The following is a 19,133-nucleotide window of genomic DNA, read 5'->3' as shown; positions in this document are numbered from 1 at the left end:
CCTGTTATATGTAATTATAAAATAAATTATATAAAATTGTTGGTAAATATGTTCAGGCACAGTGGGCCTAATGTGATAACTGACACAGTGGGTCTAATGTGATAACTCCTCCCCCTCTTAAGTTCGGAACGTCCCTGATCCGACGGGCTTCTTTTAATTATATTAGTTCATTTTTTTTCTTAGCCTATTAAATGTATGCTATAATTTTAGTTTTCAAATTTTAATATAGAATTTCATTTTTAGTTCATTTGTAGGTTTTTTAAAAAAAAATTAGAAATTCCTATAGTAATATTTTTTTTAACAAACATTTTTGTTTAAAAATGCTTTCTTACTTTTAAATATATACGTTTACGATGCAGATTCTATCTTTTTTATAAATTTTATACAAAATATAGTATTTTAACAAAATTTTAAGGCGTTCACATTCTTGAAATAGTATGCTTTTCCAAAGAAATTTATTTTGGTTTTGAGTTATAAAAATATAGTGCATTTCTTTGCATTGTTTGTATATTTGTTGAAGTTCATCAAAAATAGTGTATCGTATTGATTTATGAAGAATTTTTTATATATCAACTTTGTAGTATAATATTAGTAAGATGTTTGGATTACAAATGATATAGATATTGAATAAGATCATCATCAGAATAACATAACTTTTTACCAAAAATTAAGTTCTTCTAAACAAATTTTTTAAAGTAGATTCAGCATTACATTCTATTTTAGATGATTCAAAACCAATCAATTTAACGATAACTCTTTCTTCTTTGTAATGTTGTATTTTTTTTACATACGGATTTCATAACGGCGTCTCTGGTAAATTTTGACCGTCGACCAGTGTAATACCCACATACCTATTTACATACGTCCTATTCGATTTGGTATATAAATTTGCCTATATTAGTATTTACGATCCTTTTTTCCGGGATGTAGACCAGAGATGGACTAGGACTGGGATTGAGATTCGGAGTGGGACTGGGATGGGACTGGAACAAAATACATACCAACCTCTGGGACAGGCAATAAGGGATGAAGAAGAATAAGAAGGACTTGAGAAGAGAGCAGGAGACTGAGAAAGAAATAGAATGAGACGAATATGGAGACAGATGAAGCGAAAAAGACGGAGGGAGAAGTGAATAAAAGGATCAGGAAAAAGTGAAGAGTGGTGAGGGGAGGGCAGAGTTAGACGGAAAAAGTTTATTAAAATGTATGCAGATAGACCAAATTTAGGGAGAACAACATCTGCCGGGTCTGCTAGTAAGCTATAACTTAGGAAAAAATAGTTTTGAACCAATGATATTTCACTTATCAAGTTTTATTGTAAGAGGAAATGGGGAGACATTTTTTTTAAACGGACGGTGCCACGTGTTATGTAGAAAAGTAATTTATCTGAAATGAAATGTACAATTGAAGCTCACGCTGAGTATATAATGTTCGGTTACACCCGAACTCAGACACCTTTACTTGTTTATTTTATTTATAAAATTAAATATGTAAGGGTGTGTCCCAAAGCCACCTTAAGGTAGAATTATTTGTACGGACTTCGCCCAATTTGGTGATATTATACATATTCCAAAATTCAATTGGATATAACACTTTCTATGGACGTTGCTTTGTTCCAGGCTGAAAAAAATTCATAACTCAAATTTCAGAAGTCAAAATTCAGAAAGTAATCAGAATTTTCTGAGTTTTGAATTCTGAATCGACTTTCTGAAAAAAGAGTTCTGACTAATGTTTTCTGTGTTTTCTGAATTTTTTTTTCTGAATTTATGGGGGAAAACGGTTTTTGTTAGTGTCTTACAAGATCGAACTACGAGTAAATATGTCCGCGCCATTAGCTTTTGGTTCTTCTTAAAATCAAAACATTTTACCTAAGCTTTTTTCTTTCGTTTGATAGACCATATTAGTGCCTTGTCATCTGTTGGAGTTACACATGACTTTCCGGACTACATATAACAATTTTTGCTTACCGGGAAATCTTCGCGTGACTTACGATTATTAATCGCATATATACCCTGGAAAACACGTAAGGCTTCAGCGTTCCTTCCCTGCGACATCAGAAACTTTGGACTTTCGGGAAAAAAATTGAGCAATATACCGGCCAGCAAGCTGGGTAGAGCGTTGATTGCAATAAAAACTTGCCAGGAATGAACTATTAAAAATCAATGAAAAATACATATGTTAAATAAGGTATATAAATAAGTATTTTTGTATTATATACTACATGTATCTACATAATTGGGCTGTTCACAAGAATGTCGTATTCGTTGCAAAGCATTGTCAATTCCAAAAATATATATTAAGTGAACTTACATTGCAAACCACAAAGCTTGAAATCCCAATGTTTGGGCAAGACCAATAACGCTACTATTGGCAACACAGTATTGCTTACAGAAAACATAACTCCCACATACATTAGAATTCGGGAACGATGTTTCTTGCCATGTAACTCCGTCAGATAACTGAGTAGAATGGCAAATGGACCACACATGCTGTAATTTTTCAAGATTTTTAATTCATTATTTAAGTACTTATGTTCATAAATATTTTAACGTAGATTTGATATAATGTACATACATACATCCGGAGATATATTTGAATACCATGAGTTGTATAACGGTTTGACTTGTGGCAGCGCCCATCACTGATATAATATTAGAAAAATAGCCGAAGATGAGTAAATTTTTCCGCCCTTTAGTATCAGAATAGTATCCCCATATAATGGCTGAGGTTATCATGCCTGTTAAAGATTTTTAAATGGGAATATTTAAGACAAAGAAATAGTACCATTCAATAAAACGTATATGAAGCATAGGTTTTTTTCTAAGTTTTACTTAGTCAGGTACTAAGCATTTACGAGTATAGCAGTTGTTGTTGTGATGCTTCGCCTCATTTAATAAATGCGATCACTCACAAATAGTCGTCACAAATAGTAGTATCCTCTAACGGCAGCCCAAGGAAACTTGTAGTTTCAACAGGGTGGACCAAAAAGATATGGGTGTTAGGAGCGTTGGTTACACATTGCAATTAAAAGGATATTTGGTGTCTTTTGGGGATCTACAAAAAGGTTGCAGTGCATCGATTATAATAATACATTGGATATATCGGTGTTGATTCTGGATAAGTAAGAGTTTAGTCTATCTAGTTGAGCGTCTACCTGAAAAAATGGAAAGACGGCGAGATAGTCGTTCATTTTACAGCAAAGCTCCCAGATGGAAGAAGCAAGATCAGTTGCCATTATCGTGCAACCATCGACGTAGGACACAATGGTAACTCCTGGTATGGAAGGAGGCGTCCATATGTAAAAATGTATCAAAAGTGGGTATAGGATCACCACACCAATTCGACGATAGATTAGGAGAAAGTAACTGTTTAAGCCGCCTACATTATCAAATTAAACGGCGGCACGCGGCACCCTCACGCGCAGCCGTACGCGGCGAACTGGAAGGCGCCAACACCGACGAGGGGCCATCACTATCAACCAATGCACGAATCGGGCAGTCAAGCATTATTACTCGGCAACCGCGGACGCGCTCCCTTTATATACATTTTTTTTAATACTTTGAAGTTGTGAACATTTAAAGTCCGAAGCTGAAGTTTTTAACAAAGTTATATACTTAATTATTAGACAATAAAAGAAACCCGAATTTGTAACGTTTTTAAGAAAAAAACTATAAACTTTTTATTTACGGCCAAGGATAGGTCAACATCCCCTCGCCGGAAATCCAAATCAGTTGACCCATCCGCGCAAAAGTTCATCGCGGAAAGTGACAATCTGATGAGATACTGTGCAAAATTCAACGAAGCATCGATTCAGGATCACACTGAATCGTATCTCATGATAAAGGACAAATCACTAGATGATTATTGGGCACGGCTTCAATCGGTTTACGATCTGGTATTTTCGAAACCAGACGAAAGTTTCCCTAAAGACTTCAAGACTTCAGTACAAGGCAAACAATGCGCCTGCCTTGATACGTATGAAGTGAAAGATTGCCGATCAACTCTCGTTGATCAAAATGATGGCAACGCCGATTCCACCACCCCGCGTGGAACAACCCCCGGCTGAGGCAAATATTTACCTCAAAGTCCCAGCATGCGACACGGAGACCTTTTATGGTGGCTATGAAGAATGGCCCGCTTTTCGTGACATGTTCACAGCGGTGTACATTAACCACCCAAGGCTCTCCCGTGCTCAGAAATTGTACCATCTCCGGTACAAAACGTAAGGCAAAGCCGGCTCCATCGTCAAGCAATATGCGTTGAGCGATGATAACTTTGACCTTGCCTGGGAAGCTTTACGGTCACGATACGAAAACAAGCGTATCTTGGTTGACAACCAAATAAAATCCTTACTAACTCTTGCCACTATTCCATCCGAAAACAGTGAGCAACTTCACAAATTGCAAAATACAATCAACAACTGCCTATCCGTCCTTCACTCCCAAGGAGTTACGACAGACAGTTGGGATCCGATTCTGGTGTACATTTGTTCATCAAAGCTCCCAGAAACAACCCTGTCACTTTGGGAACAATCTCTCTCTTCTCGAAGAGATCTACCCTCATGGTCACAAATGAACGACTTTCTCACCTCGAGATATGAAGTCGTTGAAAGGATCAATAGGCTTCAACCAAGCAAACAAAAACCAATCGCTCATAAAAATTCTGCGCAAAACAGGTCCTTCAACAGGACGCAAACCCTTGTGGCAGAATCTAAAAAGGAAACTTGCCAATGTTGCAACTCCCCGCACCTTATTAGATTCTGTCCACAATTCAAGCGAATGTCTGTGCAAAACCGGACAAAATTCGTAAACCAAGCTAAGCTGTGTACAAACTTAGCAGCACTCATATCATCAATGAGTGCACGAGCAAGTGGTCATGTTCGACATGTCATCAACGGCATCACACGCTGTTGCATGCGAGCCCACAAGCTCAACGTTCCACCCCGCGAACGAATGCACCAAACGTGCAGCACACAACTGCTGAGTCAACATCTCCCGTTCGACAAACGCAGAATAGCTCCGATTCTAGCGAGCTACCGTGTTGTTCAAAACACGCACCGGTTCAATCATTGCATGCAGCCAATGATAACCAAATTCTCCTTCCTATTGCTATGGTCGCAGTCGAACACGAAGGGGAATTATTTCAACTGAGAGCCCTTATTGATCAGGGCTCGGAAAGAACTTTCATTTCCTCGAAAGTTCAAAAACGGTTGAAACTTCCATTCGAACATTCAAAGTTCGAAATCTCTGGCATGGGTGGACAAGTCGTACAAAAGTCCTCCAAGCTTTGTCCTTTGACACTGGTTGCATCCAAGGCCATGAAAAGGATAAAGGCTCATGCCATTGTGTTGCCGCAACTGACAAAAAATCTACCAACATCCACCATAAGTCGCAAAATCTGGCAGCAGTTCAAACTCCTTGAGCTCGCTGATCCCAGTTGCCACATACCGGGTCAGACTGACATGGTCATTGGCAGCGACATACTTCCACAAATTCTGCTGGAAGGTATAAAAAAGGTGTGCGATTCTTGCGCAACAAACAATTTTTGGTTGGATTCTCAGTGGTCCAATAACTGAAAATGTTGTGTCATTCTCGACGCAAGTCCAAGCGTCAAACGAGACACTCAGTTCTCAACTGAGAAAATTTTGGGAAGAGGAGGAAATTCCACAACCTCCACAGATATCCCCCGAGGATCAAGCGTGTGAGCAGATATACGGAACAACCACGTCACGTGCACCAAACGGTCGATACATTGTGCGACTTCCATTCAAGGAAGAGTTTCCTGAAAAACTCTCCCTCGGCAAATCTAGCCCGGCTGCTCTGCAGCAGTTTTTCAGCATGGAGCGAGCGCTTCAGAAAAAGAGGGAGTTAGGTGCAATGTACAACAATCTTGCTCACATGGAATCTATCGACCCATGCGAAATAACTTCGAATAGCAAGGTCTTCTCATTTTACTTGCCACATCATGCGGTAGTCAAACCAGATAAGGTCACCACCAAAGTTCGTGTGGTTTTCAACGCCTCAAAAAAATCTGGGTCAGGAAAATCCCTGAATGACGTGCTATACACTGGTCTAACTCTCCAACCAGATCTCAAGCTACTCATTCTACAGTGGCGCATGCATAAGTATGTGTTCAATGGAGACATTGAAAAAATGTACCGTCAGATCCTTATACACGAGGACGATAAAGATTTTCAGCGAATCCTATTTCGCAAATCGGCCAACTCCATTGTTAGCGATTTCAATCTGAAAACGGTTACATTCGGCGTCAATTGTGCACCATATCTCGCTATTCGTACGTTGCATCAACTATCCGATGACACGAAAGCGACATTCCAGTTGGCTGCAAGAATTCTCAAGACGCAAACGTATGTCGACGACATCCTATCCGGAAGTCATACCATCGATAACGCCACTGAATCACTCGTTCAAGTAATAAACGCCCTAAAATCAGCTGGTTTCATACTAAAGAGACTAACGGCTAATCACCCGGCCATATTAGAACAGTTTCCGAAGGAGGATCTTCTAGACTCCAACTTCTTAAAATTTGAGAGCACTTTCAATACCAAAACTCTTGGTATTCGATGGAACGCGCTCACGGATAAATTTTCATACACCATTCTGCCGGAACACACCCAAAATGCGGTCACAAAGCGACACATTTTATCTTCTGTTGCAAAACTTTTTGACCCGGCAGGATGGCTGTCGCCAGTTATGATCCAGGCCAGGATGCTTCTCCAAGAAATCTGGCTGGATGGCAGCGATTGGGATGAAAGCGCCAAACCCGCAACATTATCAAAATGGCAACATTTCGCAGAAAATCTGCCAGCCATTTGCCACATCGAAATCACTCGATGGGTTAATGTCGTTCCAGGGCAAGACACCCAAATCCACGGGTTCTGTGATGCCTCGGAAAAATCATATTGCGCAGCGATTTACATCCGCACACATGTGGGCAACCAAATAAAATCTTCACTTTTGGTTGCGAAAGGCAAAGTTGCCCCCATAAAAACTGTAAGCTTACCCCGCTTAGAGCTATGTGGTGCAGTCCTACTCGCCAAACTGGCTTCAACTGTTCGAAAACAGCTCGACTTACAAGCATGCAACACATTCTTATGGTCAGATTCTGAGATTGTACTAGCCTGGCTAGAGAAATCTCCATCGACCTGGAAGACTTATGTGGCCAACCGTACCTCTCAAATTCGAGAATATCTCCCCAGCGGCACCTGGCGCCATGTATCCAGTCAAGACAACCCTGCTGATCTTGGCACACGTGGTTGCAAGCCACATGATTTGATAAGCTCTTCACTTTGGTGGCACGGACCACAATGGCTTTCTTGCCACATTTCGGCATGGCCAAAGCCGAAAGCAGGTAGCGCTTCTCCACCCGAGAAACGCAAGGTCGAAGCATATCACGCACTCGAGGAAGAGGACGACATTCTTCAACGTTTCTCCTCATACTCTCGAGCTCTCCGTGTGATTGTATACGTGTTCCGCTTTGCGAACAATGCCTGCAACAAATTCAAATCGGTGGCAACAACACATAATCCTCATCTGACGTACAAAGAGTTACAACATGTGAAAACGCGGCTTGTGGCATTGGCACAATCTCGCCATTTCGAAGCGGAAAAGAGCGCCTTACAAAATAATATGCCAATAAGCAAAAAGAGTTCCCTTCTGGCTCTTGACCCATTTCTGGATGTATGCGGGCTCCTACGTATCGGTGGAAGATTGGAACATTCTACAATGCAATACAACGAGAAGCATCCAGTAATCCTTCCTCCGGACTCAAGGCTCTGCCAGTTGTATCTGGCCTTTTTACACCGCCTGCTTCTTCATGCAGAAATGCGGTTAATGCTCCAAATGTTGAGGCAAGAGTACTAGGTACCAAAACTAAAGCCCCTTATTAAAAAATGCATTTTCCAATGCAAATCGTGCACGCTTTTCGAACAAAAAACGCGCACGCAAATAATGGCAGCTCTACAACCTGAGCGCTGCAATTTCTCACTCCCCTTTTGCACAACAGGAGTAGACTTTGCAGGTCCATTCCAAATAAAAGCATCGGTGCTGAGGTCGACCACTATCATAAAAGGGTACGTGGCCGTATTCGTCTGTTTTTCCACAAAGGCAGTACACCTCGAGCTATGCTCGGACCTCACCACCGAAGGCTTTCGCGCAGCATTCGCCCGATTCGTTGGCAGACGAGGTTATCCCTCAAAAATGATGAGCGACAATGGTAAAACGTTCATTGGCGCTCAGCGCGCACTCGAACGCGACTTCGTTAAATTTCTTAACGAATGCTCTGCGGACATTGTGCAGAAATATGCCCCCCAGGGAATAAACTGGCAATACATTCCACCCAGCGCCCCTCATATGGGCGGCTTGTGGGAATCCGCAGTAAAAAGTTTTAAAACCCACTTCAAAAAAACCGCTGCATCCCACAAGTTTACATTCGAAGAATTCACGACGCTGTTGGTGCGTATTAAAGGAGTTCTCAATTCGAGGCCTCTAACCTCACTATCCCAGGACCCAGCTGACTTCACAGCGCTCACTCCGGGTCACTTCCTTCGAGGTGCACCGCTATTAGCCATTCCTGAGCCATACGCGGAAGACCTCTCCTGGATAAATCGATGGGAAAAACTCAAATCGCTTCATCACCAATTCAGTCGACGTTGGAAAGAGGATTATCTGAAGGACCTTCAGAAGCGCTATAAATGGCAAACGCCACAGCTAAATCCTCAACCAGGCGACCCTGTCGCAATTAAAGAAGATTCGCTCCCACCCACCGAGTGGCGTCTGGGACGAATCGAGAACGTTCGCCTTGGACCTGACAACCATGTTGGGGTTGTAGAGGTTCGCACCCAAAATGGACTTGTCATGCGCCCCTTAGTTAAACTGTGCTTCCTTCCAATGGAGCACTCTTCGAGCACAGCGCTCTAACTTATATACGTTTCCCCTGTATAATTAAATTTCCGTATCATCCGCTGTATCCAACTACTTCTCGTTTCTCTCTCTGCTCTTGTACTTTCAGGACGACACCATAATGGCATCTCGACCAGCATGCCCACTGGCTCCCACAGCAGAGACCGATAACTGCCTCCAGTGTCGGCTCTGCCACCGCTACCACGCGCTGCGGACCTGCCCGGCTTTTAAGGCGATGCGGCCACCGCAGCGTGCTACAGTGGCCAGGGCACAGGGCTACTGTTTCAATTGTCTGGCACTCACGCACACCACGGGGGAATGCGACTCCCGAGGGTCGTGCAAAATTTGCGGCTTGGCACATCACACCCTCCTGCACGAGAGGCCAAAAGGCCGACGTGGGCAGCGCAAAGCCCCTCCACGGAAAACCCCCCAAGCATCCCGCAAGCCGAAACCCAAGCCGAAGAAGGAAAAAGAGAGGACACCGACCAGCGCCTGCAGCGCCCAAAAGGCGCATCCTGCAGTTAAAACAGCGGCAACCCCCAAACTCGCGAAGACGGCCAAGCGCACGATCGCGCGCACCCCTAAAGGCCTGCAAACGGCGCAATGCCAACGGCGCAATACGAGTCGCGCCTTAGATACTACCATCCGCGCCCTGCAGGAACTGCAGAAGGTGCTTACTAGCACCTCCCTGCAGGGCGGGCAGGATGTTTAAGCCGCCTACATTATCAAATTAAACGGCGGCACGCGGCACCCTCACGCGCAGCCGTACGCGGCGAACTGGAAGGCGCCAACACCGACGAGGGGCCATCACTATCAACCAATGCACGAATCGGGCAGTCAAGCATTATTACTCGGCAACCGCGGACGCGCTCCCTTTATATACATTTTTTTTTTAATACTTTGAAGTTGTGAACATTTAAAGTCCGAAGCTGAAGTTTTTAACAAAGTTATATACTTAATTATTAGACAATAAAAGAAACCTGAATTTGTAACGTTTTTAAGAAAAAAAACTATAAACCTTTTTATTTAGTGAAGAGTGAAGCGAAGAAAGACCAGGTGGAATTGTTCAGTAACGACAAAGAAAAAGAAGTAAATGTAAGATGAAACAGAAGAAGAAAAAGAGCAGTTTAATGAAAACGTCTATAGAGAAGTAGATTATTATAGCTATGTTTCTGATTACGGTTGCCATGCCTTAGGCAAGGGTTGGAAAGATGCAGAAGGGAAAGAAAAAAAAAAAGAAAAGAAGGGGAGAGGAAAGGTACGAATAGAAGTCAAAGCCGAAGAAGGAACTGAAACGGATGGCGTGCTATAGGTTTGCTTTCGATAAGTTGTTAACGAGATATAGGCGTGTTATCCATTTGTTATGGAGGAGTTATATTATTGACGAGGTATAGACGATTATCCGAAGTTTTACCGACGTAGTATTGAAAAGTTGCCGATTTATTATTGAAAAATTTTCGATTATTTATCGAGAAATTTTCGATGTGTTAACAAAAAGTTTTTAATTTTTGTGAAAAAGGTATGGTTTTTCTTTCGAAAATTTACTGATTTATTTTCGAAAATTATCCATTATTAGTCGATATGTTATCAAAATGCTATCGATATGTAGTCGAAAAGTTATAAATCGATTTTTTTTCGAAAAGTTATCGGTTGTTATTGTTGTTGTCAGCGTGTTATCAATTTGTTAGCAAAAAGATATCGATGTGTTGTCGATTATTTACCGATAAACTACAGATATGTTGTCAGAAAGTTATCGATTTAATATAGATGACCATCCGTTTGGTATGGAAAATAAAGCGACGAAACTTAAGAGCCGATAACTCGGCGATAACAAGCCTACAGCCAATTGACAACTCGACGATAATTTGGAAAGATAATGTTAATTTAAAAACACAAGTTCCTTACATGAACGTTCACCTGTATTATCCACATAACGGAGTTTCCATTATAACGGTCGTGGCACTTTTGAGAGAAACTTTTATAGGAAATGTTCAAAGTAATGATTGTATTATTATACGCAAAACATACTTCAAGAAACAAATATGTATAGCATATATAATAAAATTAAAATAAAATATTAGAACTTCCCAAGAAAGGTCAAAGAAAACCAAACTCATTAACATATCACACACAATTAACTTACGAAAATCGCTTTAACATGTCTAAGTTTGAAATATTTTCTATTGCTACTGCGTTCGAAGAAAAAATGTTTCTTACCCTTTTTGAATCATTAGCATTTTAAAATGAAACGGCGGTGACATGGTTGGTTTTTTAGTGTACTATGATTGATATCTCCACACCCAGTTGCTATGTATATACAAATGCAATGCATCATATCTTAATTGTTTGAACAGCTCCGTTCGTTCTCATGTTATTAAACTTTTCCCCTTTTCCTGTATTGGTTGCCACATCATTTCTCCCAGAGATTATATTAGAGATCTTGATAATCGACTATTCGAATAATCGATTAGCAAAAGTTGTTTAAAAAGAATCGAGTATCACTAATCGACTAGTTGTTAGTATTCGATTAGTGACTGATTCGACTATTTGAATGGTGTTATTGGTAATTTTTCTGAGTTCTTCGATTTTTGGATCGCGCTAGAAGCAATTTATTTATTAATGAGAAAATCGCACTCACATTTTGTATACTCAGTTGAGCAGAGCTCACAGAGTATATTAAGTTTGATTGGATAACGGTTGGTTGTACATATTGTCACGGATATTAGCATCACTAAGCTATACCATCACTAAGGCGATGCTAAGGCCATGCCAAGCAGGATTTACGTCAATAATCAAATCATGTATACACATATATAAGGCAGCCGAAAGAGATGTCACACACAGATGCATTTACTTATACGCCTATGTGTACTCGAGAGACTGTAAACTACAAACATTCACATCAATAATTCAATCATTATGTATCTACATAAACGAATAAATAATTGCGTCTACACATATGTACGTATACGAGCATCGGAGCGGCAATGCACAAACACATGCATATATCTTATCTGAGTTGTCACAAGAGAGGGCAATAATTTGTGCACGTAGTTGTGGCTGGCGATTTTGTAGCCGAAACTAACTAGTAACTTCTGGAAATAGAAGAGCCTAGATGTATGCAGCGTAAACTATAAAAATGGCGCAAGCGAGTAAGAAGTAATTCAGTTTGAGTTGAGCTATCAATCAGTTTGATTAAGCACGCAATCTGGCGGCCAATAGTAGAGTTTCATTTGAGTTATCAATCAGTTTGGTTATTAAGCCAGCGAGTAGTAAAGTATAAGCAAAGAGTATATATTTGTTAAGAGGCGTCACTCGATACTTTGTTGTTGCCAAAGCAACCCTGTCATGTCGAATGTGATTCTCAAGGAAGTTTTGTTTAGTTTTTTTTAATTGAATCCTATATAGTTATGCGGTAAAGTGACTTTGCATAATTACGATTTTTGGAAAGAGAATTAATTATTTAATTTAATACAATCAATAAAATAAACACAAATACCCCACGAAAATATATAGAAGGCGTTTTTATAAATACATCTGATAAAAAAAATCAACGACTACCTTGAGAAAACATCGAGTAATTTGCTTTGGCAACAACAAAAGTATCGAGTGACGCCTCTTGACAAATATATACTCTTTGGTATAAGTGTTATTGTTAAGTACTTTAATAAAGGCCATTTTTCCATTATTCAATATTGGAGTTATTTAGTGATTCGAACTTAGCAGAGGATTGCAAATAAGAGGATTTGCAAGTAAATTCGTTACAATATATAAAGGAATCGAGATAGATATAGACTTCCATATATCAAAATAATCAGGATCGAAAAAGAATTTGATTGAGCCATGTCCGTCCGTCCGTCCGTTAACACGATAACTTGAGTAAATTTTGAGGTATCTAGATGAAATTTGGTATGTAGGTTCCTGAGCAGTCATCTCAGATCGCTATTTAAAACGAACGATATCGGACTATAACCACGCCCACTTTTTCGATATCGAAAATTTCAAAAAACCGAAAAAGTGCGATAATTCATTACCAAATACAGATAAAGCGACGAAACTTGGTAAATGAGTTGAATTTATGACGCAGAATAGGAAATTAGTAAAATTTTGGACAATGGGCGTGGCACCGCCCACTTTTAAAAGAAGGTAATTTAAAACTTTTGCAAGCTGTAATTTGTCAGTCGTTGAAGATATCATGATGAAATTTGGCAGGGACATTACTCCTATTACTATATGTATGCCTAATAAAAATTAGCAAAATCGGAGAAGAACCACGCCCACTTTTAAAAAAAAATTTTTTTAAAGTAAAATTTTAACAAAAAATTTAATATCTTTACAGTATATAAGTAAATTATGTCAACATTCAACTCCAGTAATGATATGGTGCAACAAAATACAAAGATAAAAGAAAATATCAAAATGGGCGTGGCTCCGCCCTTTTTCATTTAATTTGTCTAGGATACTTTTAACGCCATAAGTCGAACAAAAATTAACCAATCCTTTTGAAATTTGGTAGGGGCATAGATTTTATGATTATAACTGTTTTCTGTGAAAACGGGTGAAATCGGTTGATGCCACGCTCAGTTTTTATACACAGTCGTTCGTCTGTCCTTCCGCATGGCCGTTAACACGATAACTTGAGCAAAAATCGACATATCTTTAATGAACTTAGTTCATGTACTTACTTGAACTCAGTTTATCTTGGTATGAAAAATGAACGAAATCCGACAATGACCACGCCCACTTTTTCGATGTCGAAAATTACGAAAAATGAAAAAAATGCCATAATTCTATACCAAATACGAAAAAAGGGATGAAACATGGTGAGGTAATTGGATTGGTTTATTGACGCGAAATATAACTTTAGAAAAAACTTTATAAAATGGTTGTGGCACCTACCATATTAAGTAGAAGAAAATGAAAAAGTTCTGCAGGGCGAAATAAAAAACCCTTAAAATCTTGACAGGTATTACATATATAAATAAATTAGCGGTATCCAACAGATGAAGTTCTGGGTCACCCTGGTCCACATTTTGGTCGATATCTGGAAAACGCCTTCACATATACAACTACCACCACTCCCTTTTAAAACTCTCATTAATACCTTTAATTTGATACCCATATCGTACAAACACATTCTAGAGTCACCCCTGGTCCACCTTTATGGCGATATCTCGAAAAGGCGTCCACCTATAGAACTAAGCCCCACGCCCTTTTAAAATACTCATTAACACCTTTTATTTGATACCCATATCGTACAAACAAAGTCTAGAGTCACCCCTGGTCCACCTTTATTGCGATACCTCGAAAAGGCGTCCACCTATAAAACTAAGGCCCCCTCCCTTTTAAAATACTCATTAACACCTTTCGTTTGATACCCATATTGCACAAACGAATTCTAGAGTCACCCCTGGTCCACCTTTATGGCGGTATCTCGAAACGGCGTCCACCTATGGAACTAAGGATTACTCCCTTTTAAAATACTCATTAACACCTTTCTTTTGATACCCATATTGTATAAACAAATTCTAGGGTTACCCCTGGTCCACCTTTATGGCGATGTCTCGAAACGGCGGCCACCTATGGAACTAAGGATTACTCCCTTTTAAAATACTCATTAAAACCTTTCTTTTGATACCCATATTGTACAAACAAATTCTAGGGTCACCCCTGGTCCACCTTTATGCCGATATCTCGAAACGGCGTCCACCTATAGAACTAAGGCCCACTCCCTTTTAAAATACTCATTAACACCATTCGTGTGATGCCCATATTGTACAGACAAATTCTAGGGTCACCCCTGGTCCACCTTTGTGGTGGTATCTCGAAACGGCGTCCACCTATGGAACTAAGGATTACTCCCTTTTAAAATACTCATTAACACCTTTCATTTGATACCCATATCGTACAAACGCATTCTAGAGTCAACCCTGATCCACCTTTATGGCTATATCCCTAAATGGCGTCCACCTATAGAACTATGGCCCACTCCCTCATAAAATACTCTTTAATGACTTTCATTTGATACACATGTCACACAAACACATTCCAGGGTTTCCCTCGGTTCATTTTCCTACATGGTTATTTTCCCTTATGTTGTCACCATAGCTCTCAACTGAGTATGTAATGTTCGGTTACACCCGAACTTAACCTTCCTTACTTGTTTTTTCTTAATTTACTTAAGAATTTTAAGGGTATTTACGTCAGATAAGTTATCAGGTTTTCATTCATCAGAGAAGATTCATAACCAAATTAACTTAGCAGATGCCGTTCGGTTATTGCATAAAACATGTAACTCTGCCATACTTTTATTGATTAATTGGGAGACCCAAGTGAAAACAAGTACTCCTCCTTCTATGCTCCTTTCTCTCAGTTGAGGTCCCCCCTTTCTCTTGCTGCCAAACATAAGCGTGTACTTTCTGGGCCCGAGCAACTTTAACTATTTGCATAATATGGCCTAGCCAACGAACTCATTTTACTTGTATCCTCCTTCGGTACACGTCATGGGCATCAAGGAATACTATATATCGTCCGCAGAACTTTTCTGTAGAATATTACAAGGTCCGTCGTTCTTCTCTCGAAACCCTCCATAAGGCCTAGCCTACATATGCCCTTGTTGGAAAGATTGATTGAATTTTTAGCCCGAAAGATGTTTTATCGTGGTTAATGCTGATTCCCAAATATACTGTCTTTAGCATGATATAAAAAAGAAGGTAGTTCCACTCAAAATTTTTTGACGTATTTGGGGATTTTTGTAGTTTCGTAATGTCTGTTCTTTAGCTAGAAGCGTTGCCATATCGTTACTGTTTAAGATGAAATTATGGTTTTTCGGGATGGAAATTTCCTTCCGGATGAAAACGCAATGATCATCTGACACAATAATAATATGCTTTAGCCCGATTTATGTGCATATAATCTATTCAGAATACACTAAAAGATGCAACTTTATTGAAAAGTAGTGGATAATGACTTATATTTTTATGATAGCTTGGCCCCTAGACAGAAAAAAAATACACGAAAAATCCTGTTGTTCTAGCATGGCCCTATTTTCATGCCTCCACAGTGGATATTTCTCAAGGCATGTTGAGAAAAAGTGTACCTCCAAAGTCTGCAGTGAGTGGTAGGTGTTTAATTTGTTACGTTTGTGTGACGCTACATCCATGTCAATGCTAAAAGGGTACAGAGTGTGTAGAGGCTTGCTTGCCCCAAGGTAACCCTGGTACAACGGGCAAACGAACTCTCATAACTAGTAGCTAACCTGCCGAGCGACAGGGCAATGTTACCACTAAAAAATGGTTTAACAATTCCCTCCTCAAGCACTACGTTTGAATTATACAATAAATAAAAAATGTGGACTTGTCACCATTCAATTTCATCAATATTGCATACTTAAATGCTAGACTCTTTAGAAATTGTGATTTCGGTTTATAAGGACCTCCTTTGTGCAACTAATTGAGCAGAGCTGGGTAGTAATGTTTACTTTAGGTAATCAATACCCGTCGATTCCCCATTACATGTACTTGAGGAAAGTAATCAATTCCTTTCCTCCACAGCAAAGGAATTGATTACATTTCAATTCCTAAAAAAGATACCAAAAGTAATTTCGTTTTTTGAGGCTCAAGTACAAACAATTTTTTGTTTGTAATTGAGAGAAAAATACTTTGTTCAAATGTAATTTCTGCCCAAGTACTTTCGAAAGGAATTGCAAATGTAATTGAAAATTTTCCAATTGCATTACAAGGAATGGAAAAAGTACTTTCGAATTTCCCATTCCTCAAAGGAATTGAAAAATTCTTAGTGTAAAAAAAGTTTTTGCGATTCAAGCGGTGATTTTATGAGGCCATAGTAACTTTTTGGACCATAAGAAAATGTTTTTAAAACACAAGCACTGCCTTCAATGACTTGCAATTCATTTCTTCTCGCCATATATGAGGAAAGTTATGGTAAGATTGTATCATCGTAGTTTAAATTTGCTGTTGAATGGCCGGCCAATTGATTTGTACGTGGCTAGCAATGTTTCTTCATCTTTTCCCCAAGTGCTACTGGCAAGTGACTTAAGGATTTTGTTGCGGATTTGTACTTTAGATACAACTTCGATGGCATACGTCTTGAAGGTGAGAGTGTAATCGAAGGTTACTCCTAAGATATTTTAATGACTGACAATCGGTAGCGCAACACCATGGACGTGAACGTCCAAAATTCCACGTCGCAAAACAGTGACCGTGGATTTGGTCGGCTAGGTTCACATAATTTGCAGTTTATCTTTTTATACAAAGGGGAAAGGGTGAATCTTCTATATCTTGGAGAATAGTACCGTGGTTGACTGTGTCAGAGCTTTTAACAGAGCTGGTAGTGCTATGTATTTTGCGAAAGCCATGCTGATGAGCGGCTAGGCGAAGCTTCGCACTAAACTGACGGAGCAGGAAGGTTTCCAATGTCTTCGCTACTCGCGAACGGAGTGATACCGGCTTTATAACTCACTTTCGTTAGCCCGTTTCCCAGGCTCGAAAAGGTGCGTCAGGTAGCTTTCTCTCTCAGCGCTAAGATGTTTTAGCATTGGCATGACTACTCCATTTGGATCTATTTATTTAGAAGGTTTGGCTTTTTTCATGGCTTCTTCAACCTCAGTAGGGTGATGGTAACGGGTCACACGTCATGTTTGTGTTTATGTTCCCCTCATCCGGGGAATTAAAAATTCCGGGCATAACAAATTGCCGGCAAAAAGCGCTCACGCATGTCTTCGAGTCACCAGAGTTGTATCGCCAAAGGCGATGGATAAATTACACAGGCCGACAAAATTTAACCAACATTCAGACCCAGATACCGGACTATATATTTTCGGAGGATTTTGATGCTATGAATCGAAATCTGGCCTCAGAATTTCTCTATCAGCTCTGGTTTTCGAGATATCCTAACCTATAAGTGAAAAAAATACCGTTTTTGCCCATATTTGAGGTTATGTAGTCTTGCAGATGTTTTCTTTCACCAAAATTAAGGGATGACATCTTTAAATACAGGTCTTCTTCCTTCAAATGGCGTTGAGTTTGCTCAAATATTTTTTCGCTGAGATGTCGTATTTTGAAATTTTGTGGCGTAGTAGGGGTGGTTTCTAGGGGTTAGACACTTTTAGGTTAGGATATCTCGAAAACCAGAGCTGATAGAGAAATTTTGAGGCGAGATTTCGATTCATAGCGTCAAAATCCTTCGAAAATATATAGTCCGGTTTCTGGGTCTGAGATGCTGTCGGCCTGTGTTATCATTGTGTTTTTTTGGGTTAGATAAGGACTTTACAGAATCTTTTAATTAATTTTTAAACATATATCAGGTGAGCTCGAATCATAGCGCTGAGCCTGGTGATATTGTATCATAATGGAAATCAATGTATAGATCGCAATGTCCAATCCTTTGTCGGTATATTCGGATTCTGATTCTGCAGAAGTCGCTGTGTATCTATCGACTTAATCACGCATAGTATCCATACTTTAACTTTTGGTACCGTGGGGATTTGCGCTTTATCCACCACCTCGAACTTCGCGTTCATGCCTTGGCTTTGGAGGTTTTGGACCACTCCCTCCAGCCACAGCAAGCTCGCGGACGCTATCATCTTCACACCAGGGCCTTACGTGGTTGTTCCCGTATCATCTTAAGCATTAAGTAAATAAGCTCCGTTTCTACAGATCTCCACCTTTCAGTAGTCATCTGTCCGAAAGGATTCCTACGATCAACCAGCGCCAAAGTCAGGGACTACCTTGCCACATCATTCGTCTTCTCGGGAAAAGCCGGAGTTTAAGCTTTTTCTCCCTCTGGCTTATCTCCTACTTCCCTAGTTGGCATTTCGCCACTTTTGATGTCCTTCCTCTGACTTGCAGCTTTTGAAGTAGTTGCTATCTCGCTATTAGGGCCACCTGTCCTACAGCTTTAGGCCTACTTATCTTGTCTATGCGGCTGCCCTGCCCCGCGGCTCTAGGACTGGGTCCTTTCATACTCTTCAAAGCAGACTTTTCGTCTTCCGCTGAACATTGCCCCTTCATTCTGCCATTCGACACTTCTTCCTACTCGTACCGGTTGCAGTGCCGAGAGTTTGTTGCAGCAAACCTTTTGAACTGCCTTCGACCTACTTCTACCGCCTCATGAGCCCATTTCAAGCACTCGATCTCCGCTTCTGTTGGGTCAACCACTGCTCCCTGGCGTTGGATAATTCTTAGTGCTGAC

At 40.2% G+C, this 19,133-nt stretch overlaps 1 protein-coding gene across 4 annotated transcripts in view; it reads right to left on the bottom strand.

The window, feature by feature from the left end:
- LOC137250480 (synaptic vesicle glycoprotein 2B) overlaps positions 1 to 19,133 on the bottom strand; it is a 79,700-nt gene that overhangs the window by 52,216 nt on the left and 8,351 nt on the right. For 3 of the 4 annotated variants that reach the window (XM_067783363.1, XM_067783362.1, XM_067783364.1), the window contains 3 exons: positions 2,575 to 2,737; positions 2,311 to 2,489; positions 1,968 to 2,149 (listed from right to left, as the gene is read on the bottom strand). In XM_067783363.1, coding sequence (XP_067639464.1) covers positions 1,968 to 2,149; positions 2,311 to 2,489; positions 2,575 to 2,737 — 524 coding nt within the window. The remainder of the gene's footprint in view (positions 1 to 1,967; positions 2,150 to 2,310; positions 2,490 to 2,574; positions 2,738 to 19,133) is intronic. The other variant, XM_067783366.1, reaches the window with a different exon arrangement.

Source organism: Eurosta solidaginis, chromosome 4 (genome assembly GCF_040869045.1).
Source record: "Eurosta solidaginis isolate ZX-2024a chromosome 4, ASM4086904v1, whole genome shotgun sequence".
Classification (NCBI taxonomy): Eukaryota; Metazoa; Arthropoda; class Insecta; order Diptera; family Tephritidae; genus Eurosta; species Eurosta solidaginis.
This window is presented reverse-complemented; position numbering and strand designations above follow the sequence as displayed.